Source organism: Nesoenas mayeri, assembly GCF_963082525.1.
Source record: "Nesoenas mayeri genome assembly, chromosome: 14".
NCBI classification, from domain to species: domain Eukaryota; kingdom Metazoa; phylum Chordata; class Aves; order Columbiformes; family Columbidae; genus Nesoenas; species Nesoenas mayeri.
Window position 1 is genome coordinate 14,793,073 of NC_137556.1, and position 25,960 is coordinate 14,819,032.

Here is a 25,960-nt window from a genome sequence, read left to right on the forward strand (position 1 = left end):
CATGAGTTATATTGATTTTGTGGCCAATTCTTGAACTCCTGGAAGACCACAAAAAGAGGGGGAGGGCAATCAATCAGGCAGCTGATCTAACTTTTGAAAGGGCAAAGCTGATTTTGCTGTTCATAGGAGTATTCACAGCATCAGGCAATCTTCTCTTCTTCCATAGATAATGTTTCCTGTGTTATTTTGTACCCTGTGGTGTCAAGCGCAGCTTCAGCAAGGGAGTGAACTACGTGGTGTTGCTGGATACAAAGCAACAAAGATGTCAGAGGCTTGTGAGAGGCCAGTGACACAGATTGTATAGAGATAGAAAGGTAGTACCAGATATTGGGAAATATGTATCTATATGCATACATATAGTATTTATACTTACTAAGAAACCAATACAAAAGAGAACAATATCTACCCATCCTTTTGTGGCCTGCTTGTTATAGGTATCTCTTCCTAAGCACTTGCATTCTCATTTATATATTCTCGAGGTATTATTCTTGTATCTTCAACATCAGTTTCACAAAACCTTTCATGTTTGAAGATGCAAATAAAGCTGAATGTGTTTTGCCTGACTGCTGCAAACTCTATGGAATAACAACCCAGACACAAGGCTTTACCTCTTCAGCTTCTTGTCAATTTTGTCTCAGATTCCTACATAATAACAAATTAGCAGTAGGATACCTTAGAAGTTAGGGGCTTGTCTTCCTAAGATATCGGATGCTTTAAAAATTTTCTACTTAATATTTTCTTAGTTTAATGTTGTATTAAAAAATATTAGTGTCAAAAAGAAAAAGGGAAAAAATGGTCTCTGTAGCATCTCTGAAGTGTCAGTTCAGGATTTTGCTGTGTGATCTATTTAGGGCTTTGGGGAAAAATGAAACTATTGAAAGTTTTCTCTTTTAACTGTCATTTATCTCCTGTGCAGTAGCTACTCACTGAGGATGAAATACATGCTGATGTTGAATATTGATACATTCTTCTTTCAGTAAAAGCCCTTACTAAGACAATTTTTTTAAAGATCTTAAAGAATGAATATGGGGACTTGTTCAGGGTACAAGCTATGAGGTATCTTGAGCCATTCTTATTGAACAAAGTTTTTACAAAATTCATGTTATTCATCTCTGTTCTCTTGTTCTTCCTTTCCGTTCCTATTCTGACCTGCTCATGAAATGCTTATGAGGAGAAGCTCACTTCTGGAGATTATTCCTGTAGGTAGCCTCAATCTATTTCATTTTAGATACAGTTTTTCTATACATACAAAAAGAAGCAAAGTTTTCTGTCCAACAAAAATCATCATATAATGTAGTTTACATCATTTGTCCAAAGAAATTACAAACATCATTCATGTAACTGAAATGAAAGAACTAAATACAAACCTGAGTGTTCTTGAAGGTGCTCAGGTCTGAGGTTACGGTCCATGTTCGTCTCTGTATGTTGAAAGTGCAGATAGTTGGAGTAATATTGGGGTCATTATTACCTGATTTATAGCTGCTATGAAAATTGTAATTAAGTGTCTAGATTTCTGCAGTTTCCAGGACACACTTCTGCAGTGTTTGTAGTGATATAGTAATGATTGACATATAACTGCCCATCTCATTCTGTCAGTTGTATGCAAAACACATCCACGCTGGGATAGATGGAGACAAAGCAATAGCGGTGTCTCGGTATTTTAGCAGCAGTTCAGTCATAGTACTGGAGCTGAAGGAAAAGTGGGGCATGAGGAATTAAGGTTGATGTATTTATCCTCATTCTCTCTTCATTCAATAACAGGATTAGAACAGAAAGGATTGGCGGTCCAGCTGCCTCCTTGAAGATTTTCAAATCTGAGATCTGACTCTTTGCCCTGGGTGCTACACACTTAGCTAAAATATTTCATTCCAAATAAGTACTTCTCTTAGTTAAACATTCTTCATGGGAAAAAAGTAACTTTTGCTTTCATTAAGACTCCATTGTGACATGGATCATAACATTGTCCCTAATGAAAATTTAGGCAGAGGAGACATGTATGTCTGCTTATCCGTGTTAATGCTTTTCTCCCTCTCATTCTGATAAACTTACAAGATCCTTTTATCGCTGCCTTAATGTAATCTGCCAGCTCTATGGCCCGTAACCGATGTCTAACATCTGGGGTTCGTTGCCTTTTCTTGTGCTGTCTCATGGGTTATTGGGAGCCGTGCAGTGAGTCCCAGATGTTCCCATGTAAAACAGTTCCTGCCTCTCTCAAACACGATGACACAACAGCACCCAAGTCTTACCCAGCTCCTCTGCATTCTCTCTCTTGTACAATGCCTTTTAAAAAGCTGCATTCCGTAAATAGGGACCCATAATTATGACGAACTTCCAGTCAGGGTTGATTGCTTTTTCTTAATCCCATCATATTTTTAGTTTCTCTTCACAGTTTTTAACAGTCCAGTACAGAGCAGGTTGATTGACTCGGTATCAAAAGACTGTGTCCTGCTTTTAAAATGTTGTAAAATAAGATGCCGTACAAAATATCTGCCAAGGAGAGGTTTAAGTATTTCTTCTTAAGTGTTTTGGAGTGGTTAAGTTAGGCGGAACTACATGAGCTGCTAGTTTATCTGTCATATAATTAGGAAGTATATACACTTCTAAGTTTTTAGTATGTTTTTACAGAAATCTGTATGAAGACTAATCTTTTCTATATTCATTCCAGTTAATTATAAGATTGCAGATGAGATTTTTTTAGGTAAATGTTGAAAGAGTGAAGTTATTCATGAGTATGACAAATGAGTAAGATTCATAATGCATTTAAACCATATATGCCTTCAAAAAGTTAATTTTTTAGAGCATTAAACAACCACAACGAATCAAGATGCAGTCCCTGTTCTGAACAGAAATAGTGCTTTGTTACATAAGAAATAAATACAATGATATAATCATGATTGCACACCATTCTTTTTAATTAAAAGTTGGAATTAGTTTGTAGTGAAAATATTACTAGGTTGTGATTTTAGGCTAGAAATGAGACTAAGAGGACAGTTATCCAAAAGAACAAATAAAAAAAAAAAGAGAGATCAATTTAGGGATAACATGTTTGCCTGGAACACGGTGATTTATCCATCTTAAGAGCAGTACTGCTTCAAATACTGTGGTTTTCCAATTGTTAGGAATCAAAAAGGATTGCTGAGCTTCTTGTGGAATGAGTAGCTCAGGAATAGCACTGGAGCTATTTTTGAAAATTCAGCATGCACAAACACAAAAACCTAAATGTCCCAGAAGATGCTGATTCTCCTAAAACCAAAGACACATTAGTACAGATGAGAGAACTGACTTGTTGTTTTAACCACTGGGAATACCAGAGAGTAGAACTCGGTTCCTAATGTAGCATGTTGCGATCTGCTTTTCAGCACATTTTAAATATAAACTGAGCTGACCTCTTTGCTTTCCATTTAATAAAGCAACGCAAAATGTGTGTATGCTGGGTTATAGATGACTTCACTCTGAAATTAATAGAAGGATTAGCATTATAGCATACAGTTGTACAATGGAAGATAGTGTGCCCAGAATAAAGCAGTTATTTCAAAAGAAGTTGGGTGTCTCCATCTCTCTTCCCTATTTTCTTTAGTTTTTAAATTGCAGAATAACTTGCATTTGAACAAGAAAAGTATTAGTGAAAGCAGGAAGCCGTGGATTGTTATTTAGTGCTGAAAAGTGAAAGCACAATATGAATTTGTTAAAATGTTAGCAGAGTCTGATTAATTCTACTCCTTTTTTTTTCCAGAGTAATTTGGTTAACAGTAAAGGAAAAATAATAGCAACATACCTTTTCTTGTTTCAAAAAAACCCTGGAAAGATGTTTTAAACTTAAGCCAGAAAATGACTGCCCAGGAGTCTGTTAGGAATATGGGATGAAGGTTGACATTGCTCCCTGTGCAGCATTGTTAAGAGGTAGTTGAATTGGGGGGTGCGGGAAGTACAACGACATAGATTTTTAGATCAGATTCGTCTTTTTGTTGGCTTCTTTGGAAACTGGGGGAAAAATGGCTTTTTGTTACTGCCTCCCTTGGATCGTTATTAATTGATTATCACAAAGCCAATCCATATATGTCTTCATTGTGTCCTGTGAATGTTTGAACTTTTTTTTTTTTCCCCAAAATAAGTCAGAAATATTGATTTAGAACGGAGAAATCCTTCCTTGTTTAGAGAGCTGGTTATTAGAGTCAAGGTCACTTTCTTTGTGAAGGCTGAGAGGGTAACAGTTGCCTGAAGGAAACATGGGGTGTTACCCTATAGAAAGTGTTAAGCCTGTGTGAACACGTGTGTTCATTGTTTCTGCATTATTCCTCTGCAGATATGCTTATGAAGCAGAAACCGTCTTACCATCTTACTCTTGCATATCTAGCTAGAAGGCTGAAGGGGAAATGAAAAAACGTATATTGATGCCCAAGCATCAGCTTTCCTTAATTCAGATCCAGAGGGGCCTGTAGAGGTTATCAGTTTTATGATTTTGCATTGCAATTTTTTGTTACATATTCTATAACAATTTTCATTGCTTATATGCTGAAGACGAAAGTGACTCGGAATGGGTCAGCCCATCCTTAGTTTCAAACAGTAGTTTATATCCCTTATCAAAAGACTTAATTACATATGAGATAACACTCAGGAACTCAAGTTGGTGGATACACTGAAGTGTCTTCTGAAATTGTCGGTATTTTCATTGCATTCTTTTAAAATAAAATGAAGACAGTGCTTATTAAAACCCAACAATTTCCCCAATTGTTTTAATCTTTCAACCTTCTGTACACAGATAATTTGATAAGTCTGGTTTCTGTCACCAGTATTTGTATTTCTAGTTACTATGAAATTCCTGAAATCCTTATTACCCAATTTAAAAGTGTTACTGCATGAAAAAATTTAAGTATTAGACGCCTTGTGAAGGGAAATATTTATTCAGGAGAATTGGAGTAATTTAACATATTTGCATTTCATTTAAGACTGCATCTGTTAATTTAACCTTTATAGTTAGTTTCCTCTACTATACTAAAGATTTTTATCAGCATTTCTGACATAAACCACTATATTTTTAAAAATTTCTAGCAATGTGAATATAATGTATCTGATTTCTTAGGTTGAATGTTCTTATCAATATTAAATGGGGGCTTTCTTAAAAGTTATTTGCAGAATATGCCGCTAATTATTTACAACAACAGAGAAGTAAAATTTCTTTGACATTTTTTGATATGTTAAGAGATACTCTTAGCTACTCATGCTGTATTGTCAGTGTTGCAAAGAAAGCCAATTGCACACAGCTGTAGCAAATTGTCCTTTAGACGTGCCATGCACAGAGCTTAGAATTTTTTGTTTTGTTTTGGTTTTGGAAGTTCCTTTTGACTGGTCTTTGTTTCTAATAATGTTAAGTCTGCTTTTCCCTGGTGGTGTGTTTTGGTTTGCATTTTTTGTTTGTTTTGGTTGGGGGTTTTTTGTTTGGTTGGGTTTTTTAAGTAAAGCAAATAACATGACAATACAGTCATGCAGCTTTTCACCTGACATGAATCGGTGACTAGAGTGGCTTAGTCCAGTGTCTTTATCTTACAATCGTATTGCAGCCGAGGTGGAACAATCTCTAGATTTCTTGGCTCACTTAGATATTGTGTTTCTCTTCCCAAGAGCCGTGCTGGTGACAAACAGTCCCCTGATGACCAATATCAACCTGCCCATCCCAGCACGGCTTAAAAACTCTGTCACACATAGACGCAAGGTAACCAAGTTAAAAGCCTGGTGGCTTCTTCTGGTGGCATCAGTGGAGAAATTGAAGAGAAATATTCTGTCTATAAACAGAAAGACTTCAGTGTTTGTTCCAGAAAATTAAGGTCACTTCTAGTGAGGTGAGGGGAGGAGCAGAAGCTCGCAGTTGCCTGATAGTAAATATTTTTAATATAAAGCAAGCAGAGGTTAAAGACTCTATTCTCTTTCAAATTTTTTCCCAGTGCAGATTAAATACTCTTGGCTTTCTTGGGGGTTGAAATGGTGAAGATGATCTCCCTAGTAGATCAAAATCAATTCCCCAGATTTATTTAGTATTTAAATATCAAGGCAACTGGCTATGTTTGAAGGGTTATGCATCTCTTTCCTTCACCATTTATGCAGATAAAGAAGGAACAAAAAGAGATCTATCCTATGCTTTGTTTGTGCATGCAGGATTAAAAACAGCTCATTTGTGAAAACAGCGTTTTTATTTCTGTAGCTTTTATTAGTTATTAGTGCAGCTGGTAGATATAAAAATTGGAAAATTACATGATACTCATGAGACTTATGTATACTGAAAAGGGATGTAGAATGGATGTCTAGCACTTTAGAATTAAAGGCATGTTTATAAATATTCATCTTTTATCCTATATCTGTCAAACAGTTCAGCGTACACAAATACTCACATAACTCATAATGCATTGTTTATGTATTTTATTTTGGTTTGCATATGTTGCCGAGGTGGCAGAATACTGCTCCTATGTCGCTGACATTATTTCATCCTTTACATTTGTATATATTTAAACTCTATATATTCTAGCTCTAACAAACACGTGAGATATATTTAATAGTCAAATATCCATTATTTTGTGTCACTTCTAATTATATTTTACTGTCGTGAAGATTCAAGATTACTGGAAGCCAGAAGAGGTATGAAAAACATTTAGTGTACATTGTCAAGGCTTTTGTTCATTTCAGACTATCCCACAATACTTCTTTAAAACTTCCTTTTGTTTCTTCAACACTTTCTTTTGCTTTTCCTTCAGGACTGCTGAAATGTTTGGGCTCTGTAGCCTGACACCGTAAGGTGTGCAGCCCGTTATTGGAATCCATGTAGTTAATACTTTAAGATCAGCTGTAAAGCATAATACATCTACCTATATAGCCCTTTTCATCCTGAAGGGCTTGCAAAGTGCTCTACCAAAGTAAGGGAGAGATGCTCGCAGAGCATGCTAATTGCTACAGAGCAATGGAGGAAAATGTGGGCTTAGGTTAAGGTTCATATTTATTCTTCTGGTAGAGATAACCTGCATGCTTATACAGGATCTGCATTTGCATACTTGAAAGCTAATTGCTAAATTACAAATTCTATGCAGATATCAATATCTGATGAATAGCAAGTAATCATATTGTAATAACACCCGAGAAAACTGGGATTCCCTACCTTGGGAATTATTAATTATGAAGCTCTGAAACTGCAGGGTTCATAGGTAATTCAGGTGGGAAGGAGTGTCAGGAGGTCACCTAGTCCAAGCCCTTCCTCAAAGCGGGGTTAGTTCTGACTTCAGACATTCAACTCAGGCCCATCCTTTATAGGACAGACCTTTACAGGCCTGGATGGGCTGTTTCTCACCTCTCGGCACCATAGCTGTCTCCTATAGCATTTTCAGCAACCTATGTATAGAACGTCTGCTTGTTCTTACTACGCTGCCCTACCTGTGTATGCGTGTGCATACATCCCATCCCCTCACAGCTCAGAATTCATACAGGATTAAAAATACCGGTGTAAACAACTGTTAAGTAGTACTGGCATGAGGGAAACAGTTCTGTTTGGTCACTGTAAATGCTGCCTTAGCTCACTGGAGCATTTTGGTTGACTTAAACTCCACTTTGTAAAGCTATTTGTATAGTAAAGGAGGTATGGTTGAAGAAATGCAATTGGTATTGGCAGCAAAAGCAGGTAATATGTGATTTTTTTAAAAAATATATATCTATAGGTTCTTATTTACAGAGTGTTCATTCTGCTGTCTTGAACTGGCTTCTTAAAGTCTCCACCTCCTATACAGATAAGATGAGCTTTTGTCAGCTTAGCAGAGCTCTTGACCCCAGTTTCCACCCCTGTACCTTACACAATCTATTAAATATCCTGAGCCTACCAGATAAGAAGCGAGGCCTTGAACTTGATGCTGAATTTCTCTAGTAAGTCATTGGTAAGAGAATTAAAATAGTCTGTGATACACCTGGTTTTATTAAGAATAAATGCTTCAGTATTCCCTTAGCTGAATTTGGCTTACACCTGTGTATCTTGCATTGCTGAATGGACAGCGTGTGAGGTGCAAAATGGGGTCTGATGGTCCCTCCTGAGTGGTTGATCTCCCAGCTCCCGAGTGTCTTCTGCAGAGGATTTGTGATGTGAATTGAAGTATTCTGAAGTTAATTACTGAACTGAGAATTGTGAGCGTCCTCCATGAAAATCAAAAATTGCATTTGGTCTAGGATGTTAGTTTGGTTTTAGCACGACTTTATAAAAATGTTTGGAAATGGAAAATTTGATGCTAGTGCTATCTGGCTAGAATGGTTGCATCCGAGGGTTGTTTCTCTGTGGAACGGCCAGGCTCACACCAGTCGGATGAAAGGAAATCTGTTTCAAAGTGATTCATTCATTGCCTTCAGACAGGAGAAGCCGCGGTTACCCGTGACCCTTCCGGGAGGCAGGAAGGGCTGTAAAACCACCAGCAGCAGTTTATAATCCACAGGTCTTCACTGTCCTTAGGAGTCAGTTAACACACAGAAGCCAGAGAAAGCCCATGCTTTTCTGAAGAACAACCACTACGTTAATTTTAACTATTATATGAAGGGCCCAGGTGTAGCAAACTGCCATGAACCTTGAGACTGTACAGCAGCTGATTGAAATCTGTTTATTTCAGCTGAATTTTGCCACTGCAGACCAGCTTGTGTCCTGGCCCTCAGCTGACAGAGCTTGGAAGGATGAAGAGTCCATCTGGTCAGTGAGGAAGGATGTGATCCCAAGAATTCTAGCCACTTCAGATTTATTGGTTAATTGTACGATACGGTTTTTCCCAGACAGATAAACTTTTCAACCATGTGTTTGGTAGGGCTGATGCCGGGGACCCTCTGGAGTGTCACCTTTTGATTTCTGCAGAGCACACCTGCTGTGGTCGTGTTGTTCTCCCTGATTCTGTCTGTGCATCTGAAAAGGCTGAGGTTTGAAATACGCCTCGCCATCCTTTTGCGTTAGCCCATCATGGTTTGCACAGGCTAGAAACGATTTTATTGTTACCAAATCTCTTTTAGAGACCTAGATTCAGATGTAGATGTGTGAGCACAGCAAAGGACAATGTTTCATGCTTAATTACAAATATCCTGTTTGTAGGATAGTTTTACGTCTACGGAAATCCTAAAGAATTACTTGAATGTGGTTGTATTTGATGTATCTATAGGTCGATCTTACCAGAAAATGTCTGATTTAACTTGGCTTGGTGTTTACGTTCTCTGCATTGAAACTTTGTTGCAATGAGTAATGTTGGTTAAAAATATTGTCTAAGCAGTAAAGCTAGTGATTGTGATTTTCATTTAAGATTTAAAGTAGAAGAAATGCTGGATGGCATTTGTGTCCTGAGAAAAATCTAGCCAGTGACAATGTAGTCTCCTCTGGTGACACATTGGGGCATTCATAGAGAAACAGCAGATCTGCCTCACTGGAGGGTGTTCAATCAAAGGAGATCTGGGGGTGCTCTGTGCTTCCAGACAAAGCCTTGGTAGCAACAAGCAATCCTGCCCTTGCCAAGCCTCATCTTCTACTTTTTATGTCAGCAGGGTCTTAGATTGTAACTATTTGAAATGAGGGTCTGCCTTTGTGGCATCTTGATGTGTACAGGGATTTTAGAGTTCATGTCTGAGCATAGGGCTTACTTCCCATTTTATACGGGCGGCATTCACTACATCATTACATGGGGTTCACCTTTGGCCAAGCACGACACCCTGCCAGCTCCACCGGCCAGCTTGGCCTGCCCAGGAGCACGGATGGAGGAGCAGCATCCTCTGTGCTCTGTGTGAACACTGCAGAAAGTGAAACCAGAAAATCCTTAAACACATGACTTCATGCCTTCCTCCCCACTTATTATACAATGGTATAATACAGGTACTTCAGTGAGTCAGGTCTGATTCTGAGTATGTACATAGTCTTAGCTGTTGACAATAGTAAAACTAGGGCTTTGCATTGTTTCCTGTCTGAAACAAGGAAAAATCAGGTCATTAGTGTTGAATTTTATAAATTTCTGTTCACCAAATGAAAATGAACTTCTGAAATGTAGTGTCTGGGATCTGACAGCAAATTGATAACAAATATCCTTTTGCCTGATACAGTCATCACTTAACAGAAGAATCACATTGTGTTTTCCTCTTTGTCTCTCCTTATGACTTGAACAGGGTAGAATGGGAGTATGGAAATGTGACACAATTTCATGCATCAGCATATATGAGATTCTTGAAGCTTTGTAGTTAATAATTATGTCTAAAAGTATACCAGCACTTTACCAAAACATTTATTCAAAAAAGTTTAAATGCATATTTTTAAAAAGCTATGGCTACCACATATTTCAAATAATAAAAAAACAAATTGCATTGTGTGTAAGGAGATCGAGTAGCAGTTACTGTGTGAATCTTATTTTTTATGAGAAAATGACTGAAATTCACTGCCATAACATTGTGATTAATGTAGGAAGTTTAGTTATTACGTTTTAATTAGGTTATATATTCTTTTAAATATGAGGTCAATGTGTTGCTTGTTATACTTCAATTGACTGAATTTATACATCCTCTCTGATAGGTCACTTTATCATTACACTGCCACTAAACTATTTATATAGACATTATTTTAGAGATAAATCCAACTTGAGAAAGCTTCTTTCTCAGAAACTGTGTTATATATTACAAAGGATGATGCCAGCCCTTGTATCCCATATCAGAAACATTAATACAATGAAAGATTATGGTTGTGGTACTGGTTTTATGAATGCAATTTCACCTGGAATTATATTCTAAATGGATTTTGTTACCGTAAGATTAATTTGAAAGAACCAGCTATCTTAAATACAAATTTTACTGCATCTTTTATGTATCTTTTTATTGAGTATATGAATATGAGTCTTGTTTGAAAAGAATACATTGTGTAACTTGAATGTGCTGCAAGGGACAAATTTTAGCTCCCAATATCTCCGCAATTAATCTGCTTAGCCTATAGCCAAAACTGTGGCTGTGCCGTAGCTTTTGGGCTGCAGCAGTGTCTGCCTTGTCTCAATGCTGTCTTTTATATATATAAGTGGCCCAACTTCTTGGGCTCATCTGAAGTGTACACCCAGCCTTCTGAGCAAACACGGATGTGTTTTGTTATGGACCTGTTTGGTTTCTTCAAGTCTCAGGACAGTTTAGCACCAACTGTCACCCCATTTCCCTGCCCAGCTCTTGGCAGCTCAAAGGGGTCACAGCAGCAGCTGGTGACACTTACAGAGCTCTGTTGGTTGTGCACAAGAGGGAGACCTGGGAGGTGTCTCCCTGCAAGAGAGTCATGGGACCCCATCTGCTGGAGTCGCTTAAAGGGAACTTGGGGAAAACTGCTGGGAACAATCTCTTGTTAACAAGACATGATGCTCTGACACCCTGGGGTTTTTTTCAATCTCAGATTTTTGTGACCTATATTGCAACATGAGCTTTCCTCTGTCTTTCGCGTGTGTCTGTATCTTTTTTTTTTTTCTTTCACAAAGATGCAAGTGACTTTTATTCAGTTTTCTTTTTTAATACCAGCAGTTTCCCTTTGTGTGAGGTTTACTCTTCTTCTAAACAGTGACACATTTTTTCCACGTTGTCCTGTTTCATTTGGAAAGCTGGATGTTCTCTGAGTTCCTACATTTACATGTGAAAGATAGAAATTACATAGATACATAGTAAATAGAATTTAGAAGGAAATTCTGTCATGGCATACCTATCCCAGGCAGTTTAAGGAACCTTACTTGATATCCAGAATTGTCTGCCTGCACAGAACGTATTAGAGTGGAGGAAATCAGGATTCTGGATTCTTGAAACTTGCTTCTTGGACTCTTTTTTTTTTAGCCTGTTGTAGCTCACCCAGTCTTTCGTTTTAACTCAGGCGTGTATTTATCTCCCCAACACATCTGCAAATGGCTATTTATTCCATGTGTTCCTTTGTTGGATATCTAGTTTAAAGAAATATTTAGGGTATTGGGTAATTTTTCAGGAAATGTTTTCTCTACAGAAATAAAAAGGGAAAAAGAAAAGAGGCAGCAGAGAAGGCAGTCAGAGCATCTCGGTGACAAATGCTTCATTGCCAGGGAGAAGCTCCAGCTCTGTGTGAGCGCTCCCTGGAACGCAGCAGCACTGCTGGGGTGCTTGAGCAGTGAAATCAGGCTGCTCATTACACTGAAGGGCTCTGCTAATTCTTCACGATTTGTCAATCTATGTGACTATCCTGCTTTAAGGACCTGATTTAGTACTTCTGCGTGGCTCTCGGGTATCTTCTGGAACCATCCAAACTCACTCAAGGGGGCCTCGCCTCCCATACGTTTAGTTACATGTTTTGGATTTGAGTTTATTTTAGTTGAAATATTACTCTGTAGAAAATAACTTATGTGTGCCTAACATAATACTATATGTCATTTTTATTTGTATGCCCTTTCTTTGGCTTTAACTAAGCCCTGCAGGCTTTGGAATTGAAGGATTAAAAAATAACAATGGCAAATAAAAAGCATAATTTTATTTTCAGTGTTGCTAGGTACCTCATTCCATATACCACATTTATTGTTTGCTAGATAGCTGTAGGCATGCCAGCAGCTCACTGAAGGAATGAGCAGAAAATATGAAAACAGTGATTATCCTCTAAAATCCAAATTAAGCAGGCTATTATCATTACTGCTTTTATGTCATTTCTCTATATTCTGCAGGTACCATCATATCCCAGACTACTTTTTCTTTTTGCTACAGTTCTGTAGTTAACAGCTGTAATGAGAAGGGAAGGATTTAAATGTAATTTAAATGTTCCTCTTGAAACTCATGTATCCCGTGAGCGAGAAAACATGGTGCTGTACAACAACTCTTTAGCGTGGGGCATCTTCACCCATGGGACCACCTGGTCCAGTGGCAGCTCCAGTTGGTGAAAAGACCCCGGAGCCCAGCAGCAGGCTCTGGGTGAGGGTGTGCAACATGAGATCAGGCACAAAGAGAAACAGCAGGTGCTGTATTCCAGACTGCGGCTGCGCTGCCCATGTGCTAAATGGGGAGCGGTGTCGGGAACCCTTCAGTCTGCTTGAGGATGGAGTTTGGAGGAGAACTGGCTGGTAGCCAGCTTTGTATCGGGACTCGGAAGATGTAACCTCTTGATTTACATGTAATTTTCCATGTGCAAACTGAGTAGAGGCTAAAAACATTGTCCACTTCTCTAAGTGGTTACATCGCCTACAGAGATTTTTACCTTTTCTTCCTCCATCTCGCCTATTCCCCTTTTTCCTTTTTTAACCTAGGAGGCGACCTATTCCTTAAGTGTTTGAAAACTTCAAAATTAGAAGATTTCTCTATCTTCTTTTTCCTTAGCTGCCCTTTCTCTTCCTTCATTTTCAGAATGATTTACCCCACTGTAACTGGGAGTTCTGATGATTAATAAGGTCTAGACCGAAACCACAAATTAATTGGACAGTATGTCTTGATATTTTGATTTGCTTAAAATGTTTGTTTTGGAGTTTTAAAGTAGTTTATGTATGTATGCCTGGTTAGCTGGGTAAACGTGTGTGTGTATACCTGGAGTTTGTGAGTATCAGTGGAATGAAAAGGAACAGTGTGCAGAGTTTACCCAAAATTGGATTAGAATTGTTGATGTACTACCTAGATACTGGAAATTAATTTGCTGAGTTAAAAGATTAATGACCTTACAATTTAGTCTCAGAATAATTTCATTGTAGATAAAACCTGTGAGTATTCTCTTGTAAATATATCCAGCACTATCGCTTTCTTCGAAATAAGCACTGTCCATATTGATTTTGGTTACTATACATAATGATTCTGCAGGCTTTCTTGTTAAATTCAGCTTTTTATAAATCTCTCAAGTTTTGAAAATATGAAACTGTAGAAATAGATAAAGCCTGCATAGGCCTGGAGGAAACAGTGGACAAGTCTGCTCACATTGACCTCAGTAACAGCAATGTTTATTGTTTTCTAGACTGTTTATTTTTCTGTTGTTGCTATGAAAAACACTTTAATTTGTATTGTTATAGCATCTTTTAAGCCCCATCGTGGACTGTGGCAATGTGGAGCTCTACAAACAAATAACAGAATCTAGTATTTTAAGTTCATTTTGTCTTTTGGATTATGCGGGCTTTCAGACAGGAGATTTCTTTTCCTATTGTGTCTAACGAAAGGTCTCAAACATTTTTGATCCCTTTCTTTGTGAATGTGAATAATGTGAAATAAGCTGAACGTAATAATTGTACGTATATAGTAGTAGTTGACTAAATATTCCCGTTCACATTAACATGTCCTCTTGTAGTGTTTTGTTAAGTACTGTCCTATTCTTTTGATACTACATTGTTTACTTAGCATCCATGGTAGATACTCCTCCTCTTAGTAACAGGCATAATCAGGAGATAAGAAATCTAATTCATTCCTAGAAGAAAGAACTCAACAACTATTTTATGGCAAAGATACTACATTATTTTCTAAAGCCACAGTCTTCTCATGTTGTAATCAGTATTCATTTGTACTATGTGTCACCAAAGTTCCTTTCATTGTAATGTGCTGTCAACACGTACACTGGAATGGATAAGCTTAGGAAATGTGAGTGAAGGGCTCTCAGGTGCTGAGGATCAATGTAAGTACTTAGGGGGCAGGTGTTCCCAAGCACTGAAATGGATACATTTGCTGGATCTTTGCTTACCAAACTGTAGAGTTTGAGTTGTCTTCAAGCCCTTGGTGTGATCCATGGGAGTCAGCGTTCTCATGCTACTTGTGTGTAGATGTTGTATGATATTAACTTGCCAAGAAGTGGGCTTTTTAAACTATGAGCAAGTTAAGAATGTAACAACCCGTTTGAACAAAGAGAAGTGAGCAACACCATGAAATCTGTTAATTAATTTGTTCTGCTACTCCAGTTTAGTTGGGCAGTTAGGAAAAAAAGTTAAGAGAGGAAAGAAATTCAAGCATTAAACTGGCTTACATCGTTCTCTGTGAGATCCAGAGACATAATGCCTTTATCTTGTCCTTTTCCTCTACCAAGGCCTTTCAGCATTCACTTTACATACTTTTGTGATATGGAGAGGAATAAGTTTTGGTATTTTGATTTTGAAACCATCTTAACTCTGGTGGTCCCTGACAATGCTAGTCACAGATCCCTGTTGCTACATTGCAAAAAGTGCTGAAATCTTTCTTGATGTTTTAATTGTAAGTGTGTTGGTACCTGTATCAAAGCTCCTAGTGACTAGTCCCACCGGTGAGCTGGAGACCGAATGAGGGGACAAGCTGTAGTAGCGTTTCAGCTCTGGCAGCAGCAGCCTGTGCAGAGACATTGCTAGAGAAGTGTGAGACACTTGAGCTGATGTTGCCCGTACTCTACCTGGTCTGTGAATAAATAGGTTGTCAATCTGGCACTTTAAACAAGCACTCTCTTCTTTTTTAACCTAGCTTTTTGACATTTTCCATTAAGCATGCTGTGGTAGGAAAGAGGAGTCGAATTTCTCTGCACACTGCGAATAGCAACCAGTCTGCTTAGCATGAAGGGCCCTTTTCTGTGCTGTGACTGAGAGCTTTGTCCCACGGCGGGTTAATTCTTCAGGTTCCATGTCGATAGCCCTTTTCTCTGTGGCTGCCTTACTCCGAGTGAACTCATGGAGCAGCCAGGAGGTGTGAATAACACAGAAAAATTTATTTTATTTTTAATTTTTAAGCTACAGCACAGCCATACAGAGCACCTGGTGTTAGGATGTGCTCCGTACAGTGGGGATTTCCAGTGGAGGCACTATATTCAACTGTGAGCACCGAGTGTTTGCTGAGGATCTGCAGCTCCTCAGGCACTTTGGGACCTTGTCCTCGTCAAAACCCACTGAAGGGAATTGTTTAAATGGAAATAGTCAATGCATTGCCTAAGTAGAAACTTTTTTAGAAGAAAACTTGTTATTAATAGATCACAATGGAGTCTTGTTGTCCAGTTGGTCAACAGGGTGTTAGAACATTTGGGTCTAACAGACTATAATGCTGTGTAAATATTTGCTTGAAAGGAGAGAGGCATAAGCAGAAATACGTATATGCACACACGCGTGTACGGAAACACAAATAACCATGCAAAAAATCTAACTAGTTGTCCATTACTTAAAGCTGGTTTGAGAGTTAATATATCATTTATTTAATATGTCTTTTAAGGAAGATGTTATTGTCAAAGTACTTGGATCTTATTGTAGTCTTCTGATGCTTTTTCCCTTCCTTCAGATATTTATTTTATTGAAACATGAAGTCTGTCTTTGGAAGGCCACAGTTAAATACACTCTATAGAGGTAGCATAGTGTTTCCTAGCAACATCATGTCTATACCACTGATGCTTGCTTCTCTTTTTAAGCTAAAAGCAAAGTCATGTCCATTAATCCCCAGCTGCACGTAAAACTTTCAGAGATGTTGCTAGCTCCCTACTGTTCATGTTTTCATCTTGCTCATATGCTCCAAAGCAAACTGCTTCAGTGATTTAATTCTCTTCAGTGCCTCAATATAAAGCCAGCCGTGTGTGTATATTGACAATTACTATTTGTTTTTCATTTTAAACAAATAGTTTGTCTTACAGTATGATGCCTCCCCTCAAACATTATCATTTTGGTCATTCTAACAACATGATAAAGGGATGAAATAAATGCCTTGAAAATATATTACCTGTGCTGCAAAGTAAGTGCAATTCTTTTATAGCTAAGATATGTAATGCCAAAATAACCTTACATCTATGTGAAAAGGGGCACTGTATATTTTTAATACACAACAGCACTGAAATAAAACTTCTAGGGCTTGTTTCTGTCTGCTGATAGCTTTCTGCGTAAAATGAACTACATGGTCTTGGCCCTGTTCTCAGAGCTCTGGTGTCTTACTCCACAGAGCTTTGGTGAAGATCAAGTGGCTGTGCTAGTGCTAGAAATGATGCAGGTTCAGGCACCCTGGTAGGACAATGCACAGGAACTTTGGTTGCTGTTAGCTATAAAAAACCTTCTCTGTGGGACAAGTGAGGTTTCAGAGGTCTCAGTCCAGCACACTCACAGGCCCAGAATTTATTTTTAAAAATGCTAAAGGAAACTTTCAGAATTACACAGAAAATTAATGTGGCTGTGGCTTTCTGTCCAAGTTTAGAGAAATGCACAGGCAGCCTAAATTAGTGATTTCTGGAAGGCTGTTCAACCTTCCAGCACTAGCATGAAAGCTGTGCTAGTTTGGTACTGCTCCTGTTCCCAGTCACCTGCAGAGCCGAGGGGCACAAAGGTGACGTACTGTCATCTTAGTCCTTTTCCAGTGCTGCACATCTGGAGCGGTGCTGCTCAGACAAAGAAAATATATTTATTTGCTTTCAGGATATTTCCAACTGCTGCCTTCCTCACTTAGAGCTGCTGAAAAAAGTATCCACACTCTGGTGGGTGCCCCTTATTTCCTTGGTGCTCTTAAAATGTCTGAGAAAGGGGGTTAAGTACTTAATTAACAGTCACAGCTTAGGGTCACGGTGGCAAATGCAAAGGACTAACCCAGCCGGTCGGTGAGACCCGAGAGGGCTGCAGCAGGTCCCTGCAGATCTTGGTGCCAACAGGGACCCATCAGTGCTGGTCGAGGGGAAGATGAGAGACCATGAAGCTTTACGAGCTGTTTTAAGAGAAAATTTTCTGCCCAAGACTAACAGCAATGAGATTAATTATTCTGTGTTCTCTGGTCATTGCAGAGATGGCAGGATTAGACTGTGTTTCCAATGCAAATGAGAGCTTGTGAATGATTGGAATCCAACCTCAGTTTGGCAGCACAGCCCCCTCGTCTTGCTCAGGCTAATGACAAGGTGCTATAGAAGGTTGACTGCAGGACTCTCACATCTTCTTGCACCTCCACAGACAAATACACACACTTGCATGGATTGGATGTTGATGGATTTGATTGTGTATGCCAAGACTTCAAGCACCTTGCAGGATGGAATTTAGTTTTCCACCCCTTTTTCATAATGATTATTCAGTAAGATACAGTACTGCCTCCTGAGACTCATTTATTTTCAGGAAAAAGCAGTAGAGTTATTCTGTTACCTATGGATATTTTGTTAGAACATATAAGCACCTTAGCAAATGAATACTTGTGTTCCTAATTTTGCTATACCGTAAGTGATGTTATATCCATGCTCGATTCAAAACATACATCTTTTGTGAGATATCTCTTCTCACGTATCTTTCAGAAAGCATGAAATGTTACAACACAATATAAGTAAACTTAGTGTTAAAAAAAATAGGTGGTTTAAAGTGATGATGAAGAAAAATATTTTCAAAATTATTTATTTAAACTTAGTGTTTAGAGAAGCTCTGGATCATTATGCAATGCACACTGTAAAAGGCACCCTGAACATTGACATCCTTGTTGAAGATGACCTTCAGTGAGAAAAATAAGAGGCTGTGATCTGCTATCAGCAGACTATTATTTCTGCCTACTCAAGATTTGAACCTTTACTGGGTTCTTAAAGCATTTATGATTTATAAGCTGATGGCAGGAATCCTCCTCTCTTTTGGCTGGAGTTAAATCCCCATTTCGCTGGTGTGTCGCCTTTCTTTACCCTCCTTCTCCACCCCAGGGCTGTGGCTCTGGGCCAGGGGAGCGTTTGTCCCAGCAGCAGGATCGAGCCTTTTTGTCTGCACAGTAATATTGTCACACGTCTGAGTGGCGGTGCGAGGGAGTGTGTCTTGTGCTTACCTTCTCCATTTCTCCAACCAGATGGCTGCCCGGATCTGTGCAATGGCAACGGGCGATGCACACTGGGTCAGAACAGCTGGCAGTGTGTCTGCCAGAGCGGCTGGAGGGGGCCTGGATGCAACGTTGCCATGGAAACCGCCTGTGCCGATAACAAGGATAATGAGGGAGGTGAGCAAAACTCTTTCAGTTCCCAGTCCCTAAAGAACAGAGGGTTATACGCACTTTCTTCTGAGTCATTTTCCTTCAGAAAGACTTTGGCTGTCATTGTTGTCAAGCGACGGTGTCACATTGCTTTTGAAACAAATGAGACTGGGCGAGCTGCGGAGTCGTGCAGAGACGTGGTGACCCCCAGCGCCTGCTCAGGACTGACAGACCCAGTCCTGCTCCACGTCCCGCTGACGCCCATGGTGGAGAGCATGGCCCAGCGGACCAGAACGTTTTCCTTTGGCTCTTGGCGCATGTGAAGTGCAGAACAACTCGCTGTGCCTGTGTGCACAAGCGGGGCGGCTGACCGAGCAGGACATTTAGCGAGATGTTTTCTCCTCTGTGTTGGAGGCACAGGGTCGTGCTCTCGTGTACACAACCTGTGTAAGTGGCTGTAGTCACTGTCAGACGGCACAGCTCGTGTGCCAGGCGTCAAAGGGCTGAGTGAGCCTGAACAGTCAGATGTGGTACAGCTCTGAGATCCTAGTTCAATTTTCCCCCTCCTTTATCAGGCATATCCCCTATTAAATATAGAATTTGTGTTCTGTGTTTACCTTCAGAGATAGTTCCAGTTTATCTGGTTTTGTAGAGCCTTCCATGGTATATTAGGCTGTGCCGGGCTGAAAGCAGTTCTGAGAAGTTCTAAATAAAATTGCTCAATCTGTCTCCTTCATTTGAAGTAGCCTTCTTATACTTTCCATTACAATGTCTTAGTAAGTCACCTAGATTCTTTTTCACTTACTTCTGCTCTTCATTTAACGTCAAACGTCAGACACAGCTTTGAGACTCCTTCATTTTTCTTTGGCCAATAATTACTCTAAAGAGCGAATCTGTTGTTTGCTGATTAATAAATGTTTTACTCACAGCATTTCCTAAAACTGCAAAGAAACATTTGGCTTATTTGAATGTCTGCTTTTAGGGCAAAATTGTCATTAAGTGCTTTAATTTTATGTAAAATTTTAAGGTGTAGAAATTTTTCGTAAGTCCTAAACTGATGAACAGGTATATTTGAATGTCTGCTTTTAGGGCAAAATTGTCATTAAGTGCTTTAATTTTATGTAAAATTTTAAGGTGTAGACATTTTTCGTAAGTCCTAAACTGATGAACAGGTATATTTGGTTTTGGTTACATGATATAAACCATATCTGAATATCATCCCCTAATTTTAATCTGTAAATCCACTGTTAGTTCTTTGGTTTTACATGTGATCAGTCCTTGCAGAAATATTTTGGAAGAGCTGGAGATGATTCAGTTTCAGAAAAATGGAGCTTATTTTATAGCTGTTATGGAATTGTAAAGAGTAGAATCTAACTGCCAAATAACATTAGTGGACATTTAACTATACAACAGAACCCAGGATACTTGTGTTAAGATTCACTGTAAGAAACTAGAAGGTGGATTTGTTGGGTTTGTAGTTTTTAGAGGCTTTGAAGGAAGAATTCAAAATGGAAGTATCGTTAGATTTTCCTCAAGCCAAGACGTGCGTTTGGAAAAATTGTTATAAATACTGGAATAAGATGTTTACTTATGCAAGACAATATTCTGCACTTGTAAAACAGGCAAATGGGGAAAAAGGGCCACTGAGAAGACCATTCAGCTGTTCCTCTCATTTAAAACTGCAGAATTCTGAAACTTAGTTCATGGAAGGCTAATAGCAGTTCATTGAAGGCAAAGAATACATAGAATAAATATGCCACACAACAGACATATAATATTAATCAGCATTACCATGCAAGCTGCATTGTTTCTGGCTTACCATAGGTGCACCTGAAAGAAAAAGAAGGACAAAGAGGAGAACTCTTCAGACATTCTCAGTGCTTGCAGGTTGAAGTTGGATTTTACCAAAGACAGAGAGATTACTACTCATTGTTTTGTGGGGGAATGCAGATAGTTTGAAAATCTATGCCTGTTCAAGGTCTAAACAACCAGAAAAGACCCACACGTTTTCACACAGGCATTTTATGATGAAGGCAGAAATGAAGCTCTTGTCTTGGGACCTGTAGCTCAGTACTTGAATCCGAGGATCATTATTATTCTTTAGTAGTCTCATCCTTATTACATTTCTGTAGAGTTCTCTAAGGGAGCTGAGGTGATGTTCAGCACCTGTTCAGCTGGCTGTTTCTCCACATACTTGCAAGGTGTATCTGGAAAACCGAACAGACAAACCCCTTGGTTCAGCCGGGCTGTGTTTGGTACACGGTACGGTTGGCACAGGCTGACTTACCCCGGGCTTGTAGCACTGAAGTTCTCCGCTGTCTCTCATGTCATGGGGATTTTTACTGTTTCCGTTTCCTTGACTATATTTTGGGTTTCAGATGTTTTTGGATGGCACAGGGTCCTTTCCAATGTGTGCTGTAAGGACAGGGTCATTGTCATTCCCATCAGTTTATCAAATTGTGAGTCACAAGAGCTACAACAAAACTCAAACCTGAACATAATGTTAATCACTTAGTATCTTACAGTTCTGCCTTTGCCTTAAGCTGTACTACTCTATGTGTCTCATTGACTGCACATCTGGGCAGGAACTCGTCCTGTGACCTATATGTTTATTAAAGCTACCCCAGGCAGACCACAGGAGTGTGCAGGAATGGCGAGGAAGGAAGGGAGGTGTCCTGTGTGCTTCAGGATGCACATGTGTAATTGTAACTGTGCATATAAAGCAACAAATAAAATAAAGTTTTCTCTTTAGACAAAACTGAAAAAACGTACTGTGGGAATCAATGTTAAAGATTCAGCTAGTTACCAGAACACATAAAACACAAGATTGTTGAAAGTTAAAGAAATCACCTCTCCTCCCAGTCACTCTTCATTTGAAACTCAGCCAAGTTTGTTTGCAACAAAAAGTTGAACTCATTTGCTGCTCCATTACCAATATTGCTCTGTTAACATAAGCAAGTAGTGCTGGAGTAGTACTGAAGATGCAAGCTGTTCTTTCAAAAGGCAGTAGGGTAGATAAAAACAAACAAACAGACCAACCAGGGTTTTTGCCTAAACGAGATGTTTCTCTGGACAGCTGAGCCTCCGCCCTTTTCCATTCATCTATTCCTGTTGTTAAAATACAGTTGCTTCAGTATTTGACTGAAATGCAACTATCATTTTCTGTCTTCCATTCTTCCCCACATGGCAGCAGATTTAACATATTTTGGTGCTCTCCTGCTGTTCAGCTATTCTTATTGCAATTGTATCTCACAATCAGATTCAAAGGCCTTAGGCCAAGTCTTCATTTCATGGATGTCAAGAAGAGCATTGCCACTGACTCCAAAGGGATTCCCATTTGTCCTGTTTTGTCTTATTATATGCCACAATGCGAATTCCGTACTATCGTTCAAAAAATATAAAAATGAAAGATTATACTTAATATTTTTTCAATTTTAGATTAATGCCCTTTAGTTAGTTTATTCCTAGAAGAGGCAGATGTGTCCCTGTCTTGTTGAGGCTTACAAATCTTAATTTTAAATGAGATGTCAGTGTGTATTACTCACATAAATAAAACAGGATTACAGAGCAGAGAGCAAAGACTGTCCAGAGCTGTTTTCTCCTCTCAGAGCTGTTCAGGTAGAGCTTTGCCAGGTGGCACTGGCAATTTCACCTGTGTTTGTCCTTACTATCACATGTCCAATCTAGATATGGGCTTAACTGGGTGTTCGTTTTGAACCTGTCTGGTGTTGCTATGCAGCATGGGCTACTTGGCTGAAAAAGCTTTCAAGTCTCTTATTTCATTATTTATTTGTCTATTTGTTTCTCTATCTATTTATGTATTTATTTTTAAAGAGGAAGCTGAAAGGTAAGGGTTTTCTGGCATTGACTCACTTTTAAGATCTTTTTTTAATTGGAAAATGCTTCTTTTTTTTTACAAAATGTTTGGATTACATAATTTACTTACTGTGGCCACTTCTAAATCTAATCCCTTTCCTTGATCATTCCCTCAGTAGTCTAACAGTTACTAAGCATCTTTTGGAGGGATTAGAAATAGCTTTCTTTTATGACCTATACTTGTGATTACAATGTATCATCCCCCCAATAGACATGTATAACCCATTTAATTCACCGTGGATTTATTTTAGGAAATTAAGGGATTAGAAATTATATTTTGAGGAATGAGAGAAGGTACATTACTTTTTAAGTTCATCTTTCTTTTGACATATTTCATAAGGAAGCCAGTAAAGGGGATATTTTTACCCATCTTTTTACAGTAACTATTTTATAATATTTTAGTTGTTCTTAAATTGCAAAATGCTTTTAGTGTCTTGGAACAGTCTTTATAAATAGTGTATGTTTAACTAGATTCCACCTTAGACCTTACAGTGCTTCCAAGTAAAATGGACAATGTAACATGGAGCATACATCGTATTTCTTTTCTAAAGAATATTTTTACTCTGTGTTGGATGCAGTTGATACCCAGAGCTCATGTTTGAGGCGCCTTCATCCTGAACTCTGTGGGATTAATGGGAGAGGTATGTAAGAACTGTGGGCTCTGCAGAAGCAGCCCTGGCAGGAGTCCTGGATCACCCACTGGGATCGCTCTTTCCAGCCCTTTCTTTTCCTTCTTTCTGTCTTCTCCCACCTTTTGCATCCTTTCAGACTTACTCTGCTCACATTTTTAACTTTTATTGGCAGGAAAGGCAGCTAAACGATGTGAGCTGTGAGAAAGAAAAACAGATAATGACCAAAATTTTGCTGAATTGGTTTGTTTCAGACCTGATCAGGAGGGAGAGGGCAGGTCCATGTGGGTTAAAATTAAAAAAAAAAAAGAAGCTTTAATTCAATCACTGCTTATGTCACTTCACAGATCACATTTCTCCTCAAAATATAATCATCTGGTCTCTAAAATGGGGTGAGGAAGGAAAGGAAGCAACCTGTAGCAGTATAGAGTACTGAGCTAAATAGAATGAGGAATACCTTGTTTATTATGCAAAGTGGGACATGCTCCTTAAAATACATTTTAATTTATTTCCCCTTGGCTTTCCAAAGAGAGTTTTGCATATCTCAGAAGGCAAATTTTGCCCTTCAGTTTATTACTATATAGCTGTAACCTCACCAAGAAATACAGTTGGTGGTAATTCTGTTTGGCACAATACATTAAAGATAATGAATGAGAGAAAGCCAGCTATGTGCTCCAGTACAAATTCTCTTCAATTCACAAGCAAAATACATTTCTAGAGAAGTTCACTGTCAGGACAGTGCACTTGACTGATTGAAAGGCTGTTTATTTGAGTTGTCTAAGAAAACTCATCTCTGAAATTAGACAGAAAGAAAATAGAAAGAAAAGTGTCTTCCTGCAATAAACATTTAGAAAAAAATTGCTTTTAGAAAATTACAAATCCTGTGACTTGATACTGCATCAGGCTCGTGACATTTAAGATAATACAAGTATTTCACAGCACAAAAGCAAATCATGTAATTTAGCTTGCCTCAACAAGCATTGCCTCAGCAGGGGTCTCTAATTCAGCACAGACAAAAGATTTTATGAAGTTCTCAATATAAATACCCAGAATACTCTTGGCACAGAAAATATCTTCCCAGAGCCTGTACAATAGTCAGTTTTAGAACATTAAATGTAATCAGTAGTTGAAATCTATTGCGGATAGGGGCCAGAGTGAGTTATGTATCTGTATCAGAACTAGACATTACGTAGGTTGGACAAGAGCTGATGAGTGTGCTTGTGTGTGATTTTGCTAAAACTTCATGTCAGCCTCTAATCGCCTTTACACACATTAGCCAGCTTATCCTCACACTGTCCCTCACGGGATATGTTACTACAATAACATGCTCTTATAACCCATGGAGAAGCAAAAGCAAGAAATTGAGTGACTGCAAATTCCGTGGTTTAAAAATTCACCAGTTGCTGCACAGGTACCATGTGCACACTGGAACTAAGTGAACGTTTGTTTGTTTGTTTATTTTAAAGATTGTTTTAATCTTAGAGCTCTCCTGGTCATCTCTGCTCTAAGTGATGTGTGGATTGAAGTTGAACCAGCAATAAGCAGGGATACCCAGGGGTTCGTTCTGAAGGACCAACACGCACTCAGCGCGTAGCCGGAGCTGCACCCACAGCAGCTTCATGCAGCTGCTGCTCTTGGGGGATGAGGCTTTTCCCACTGGGCAGCACAGGCATCCTGGGTGGGCCAGGGACCTGCAGATGTTACTGCACCGATGTCACGCTCCAGCGTACCTTAAAAACATCATTAGGGAGCTTTTCAGGCATTCAGAGTCATATCTGGCATATACAGAAGTCAGGTTTATCCTACTTTACCACAATTTACAATCCAGCTTTTCCTGGAAGCTGCATTTAAGTTTACAGTTTGAAAATACTCTGTTGTGCTCGCAATGAGTTATAAAAACCAGTGTCATAATGAGTATCCTGGCAGTTTGCTGAGAGGCTTTCCAGCTTGGCTAATTGCGGAACAGGGCTGGAACTGGATTGGAAGCATTTCCTTCCTTGTCAGCACCAGGACCTTCTGTGGAATTATTCTGAGTGATGTATGCCAACGTAGCTAACAGTCACTAGATCAAACTACAAAAGTGAAAATTTGGGTTAAATATTAGATACAACTTGCTGGTAGTAAGATGTACTGGGCCGTGGAATAGCCTGACTGTGGAAACAGCGCTGCGTGCGGTTTTAGAGCGCAATTAAAATATTTCTGTGTTGGCAGAGAGAAGGCCTACTCTTTTGATAATCTGATAGAGCATCTCTAATTCTTTCACCTTGGGTATATTAATACTACACATAATTAAAATCAGATCATGATAAATTAACTAATTTGCCCTTAGAGTGATCAAAGGCCCTTTTGCCCTCAGGATTCATAGTAGCTGCTGTTCCCACTCTCCCCCTCACCTCCATTTTAATCATCAGTCTGAAATGTTTATTGGAAAAAGAAAAATTTCCAGGAATTATGCTCTGAAAGCCAGGAGCTGCTGAAGCTAGTGAAGGGTAAGGATGCCCTCTACTGAGCTGTGTGCAGGAGTTCTGGCTTGGAAACAGAATTGTCCCCTGCTGGGTACAGAAGCATTTTCTGAAGCAGCTGGATGTGAGGGCAAAGTTGAGTCATTCCAACATGCATCATGAATTGGACCTGAA

At 39.0% G+C, this 25,960-nt stretch overlaps 1 protein-coding gene across 6 annotated transcripts in view; it reads left to right on the top strand.

The window, feature by feature from the left end:
• Positions 1-25,960, top strand: part of TENM2 (teneurin transmembrane protein 2) — a gene marked incomplete at both ends in the record, with an annotated part of 489,425 nt that overhangs the window by 422,837 nt on the left and 40,628 nt on the right. For all 6 annotated transcript variants that reach the window (XM_080353522.1, XM_080353523.1, XM_080353524.1 and 3 more), the window contains one exon: positions 18,700-18,846. In XM_080353522.1, coding sequence (XP_080209648.1) covers positions 18,700-18,846 — 147 coding nt within the window. The remainder of the gene's footprint in view (positions 1-18,699; positions 18,847-25,960) is intronic.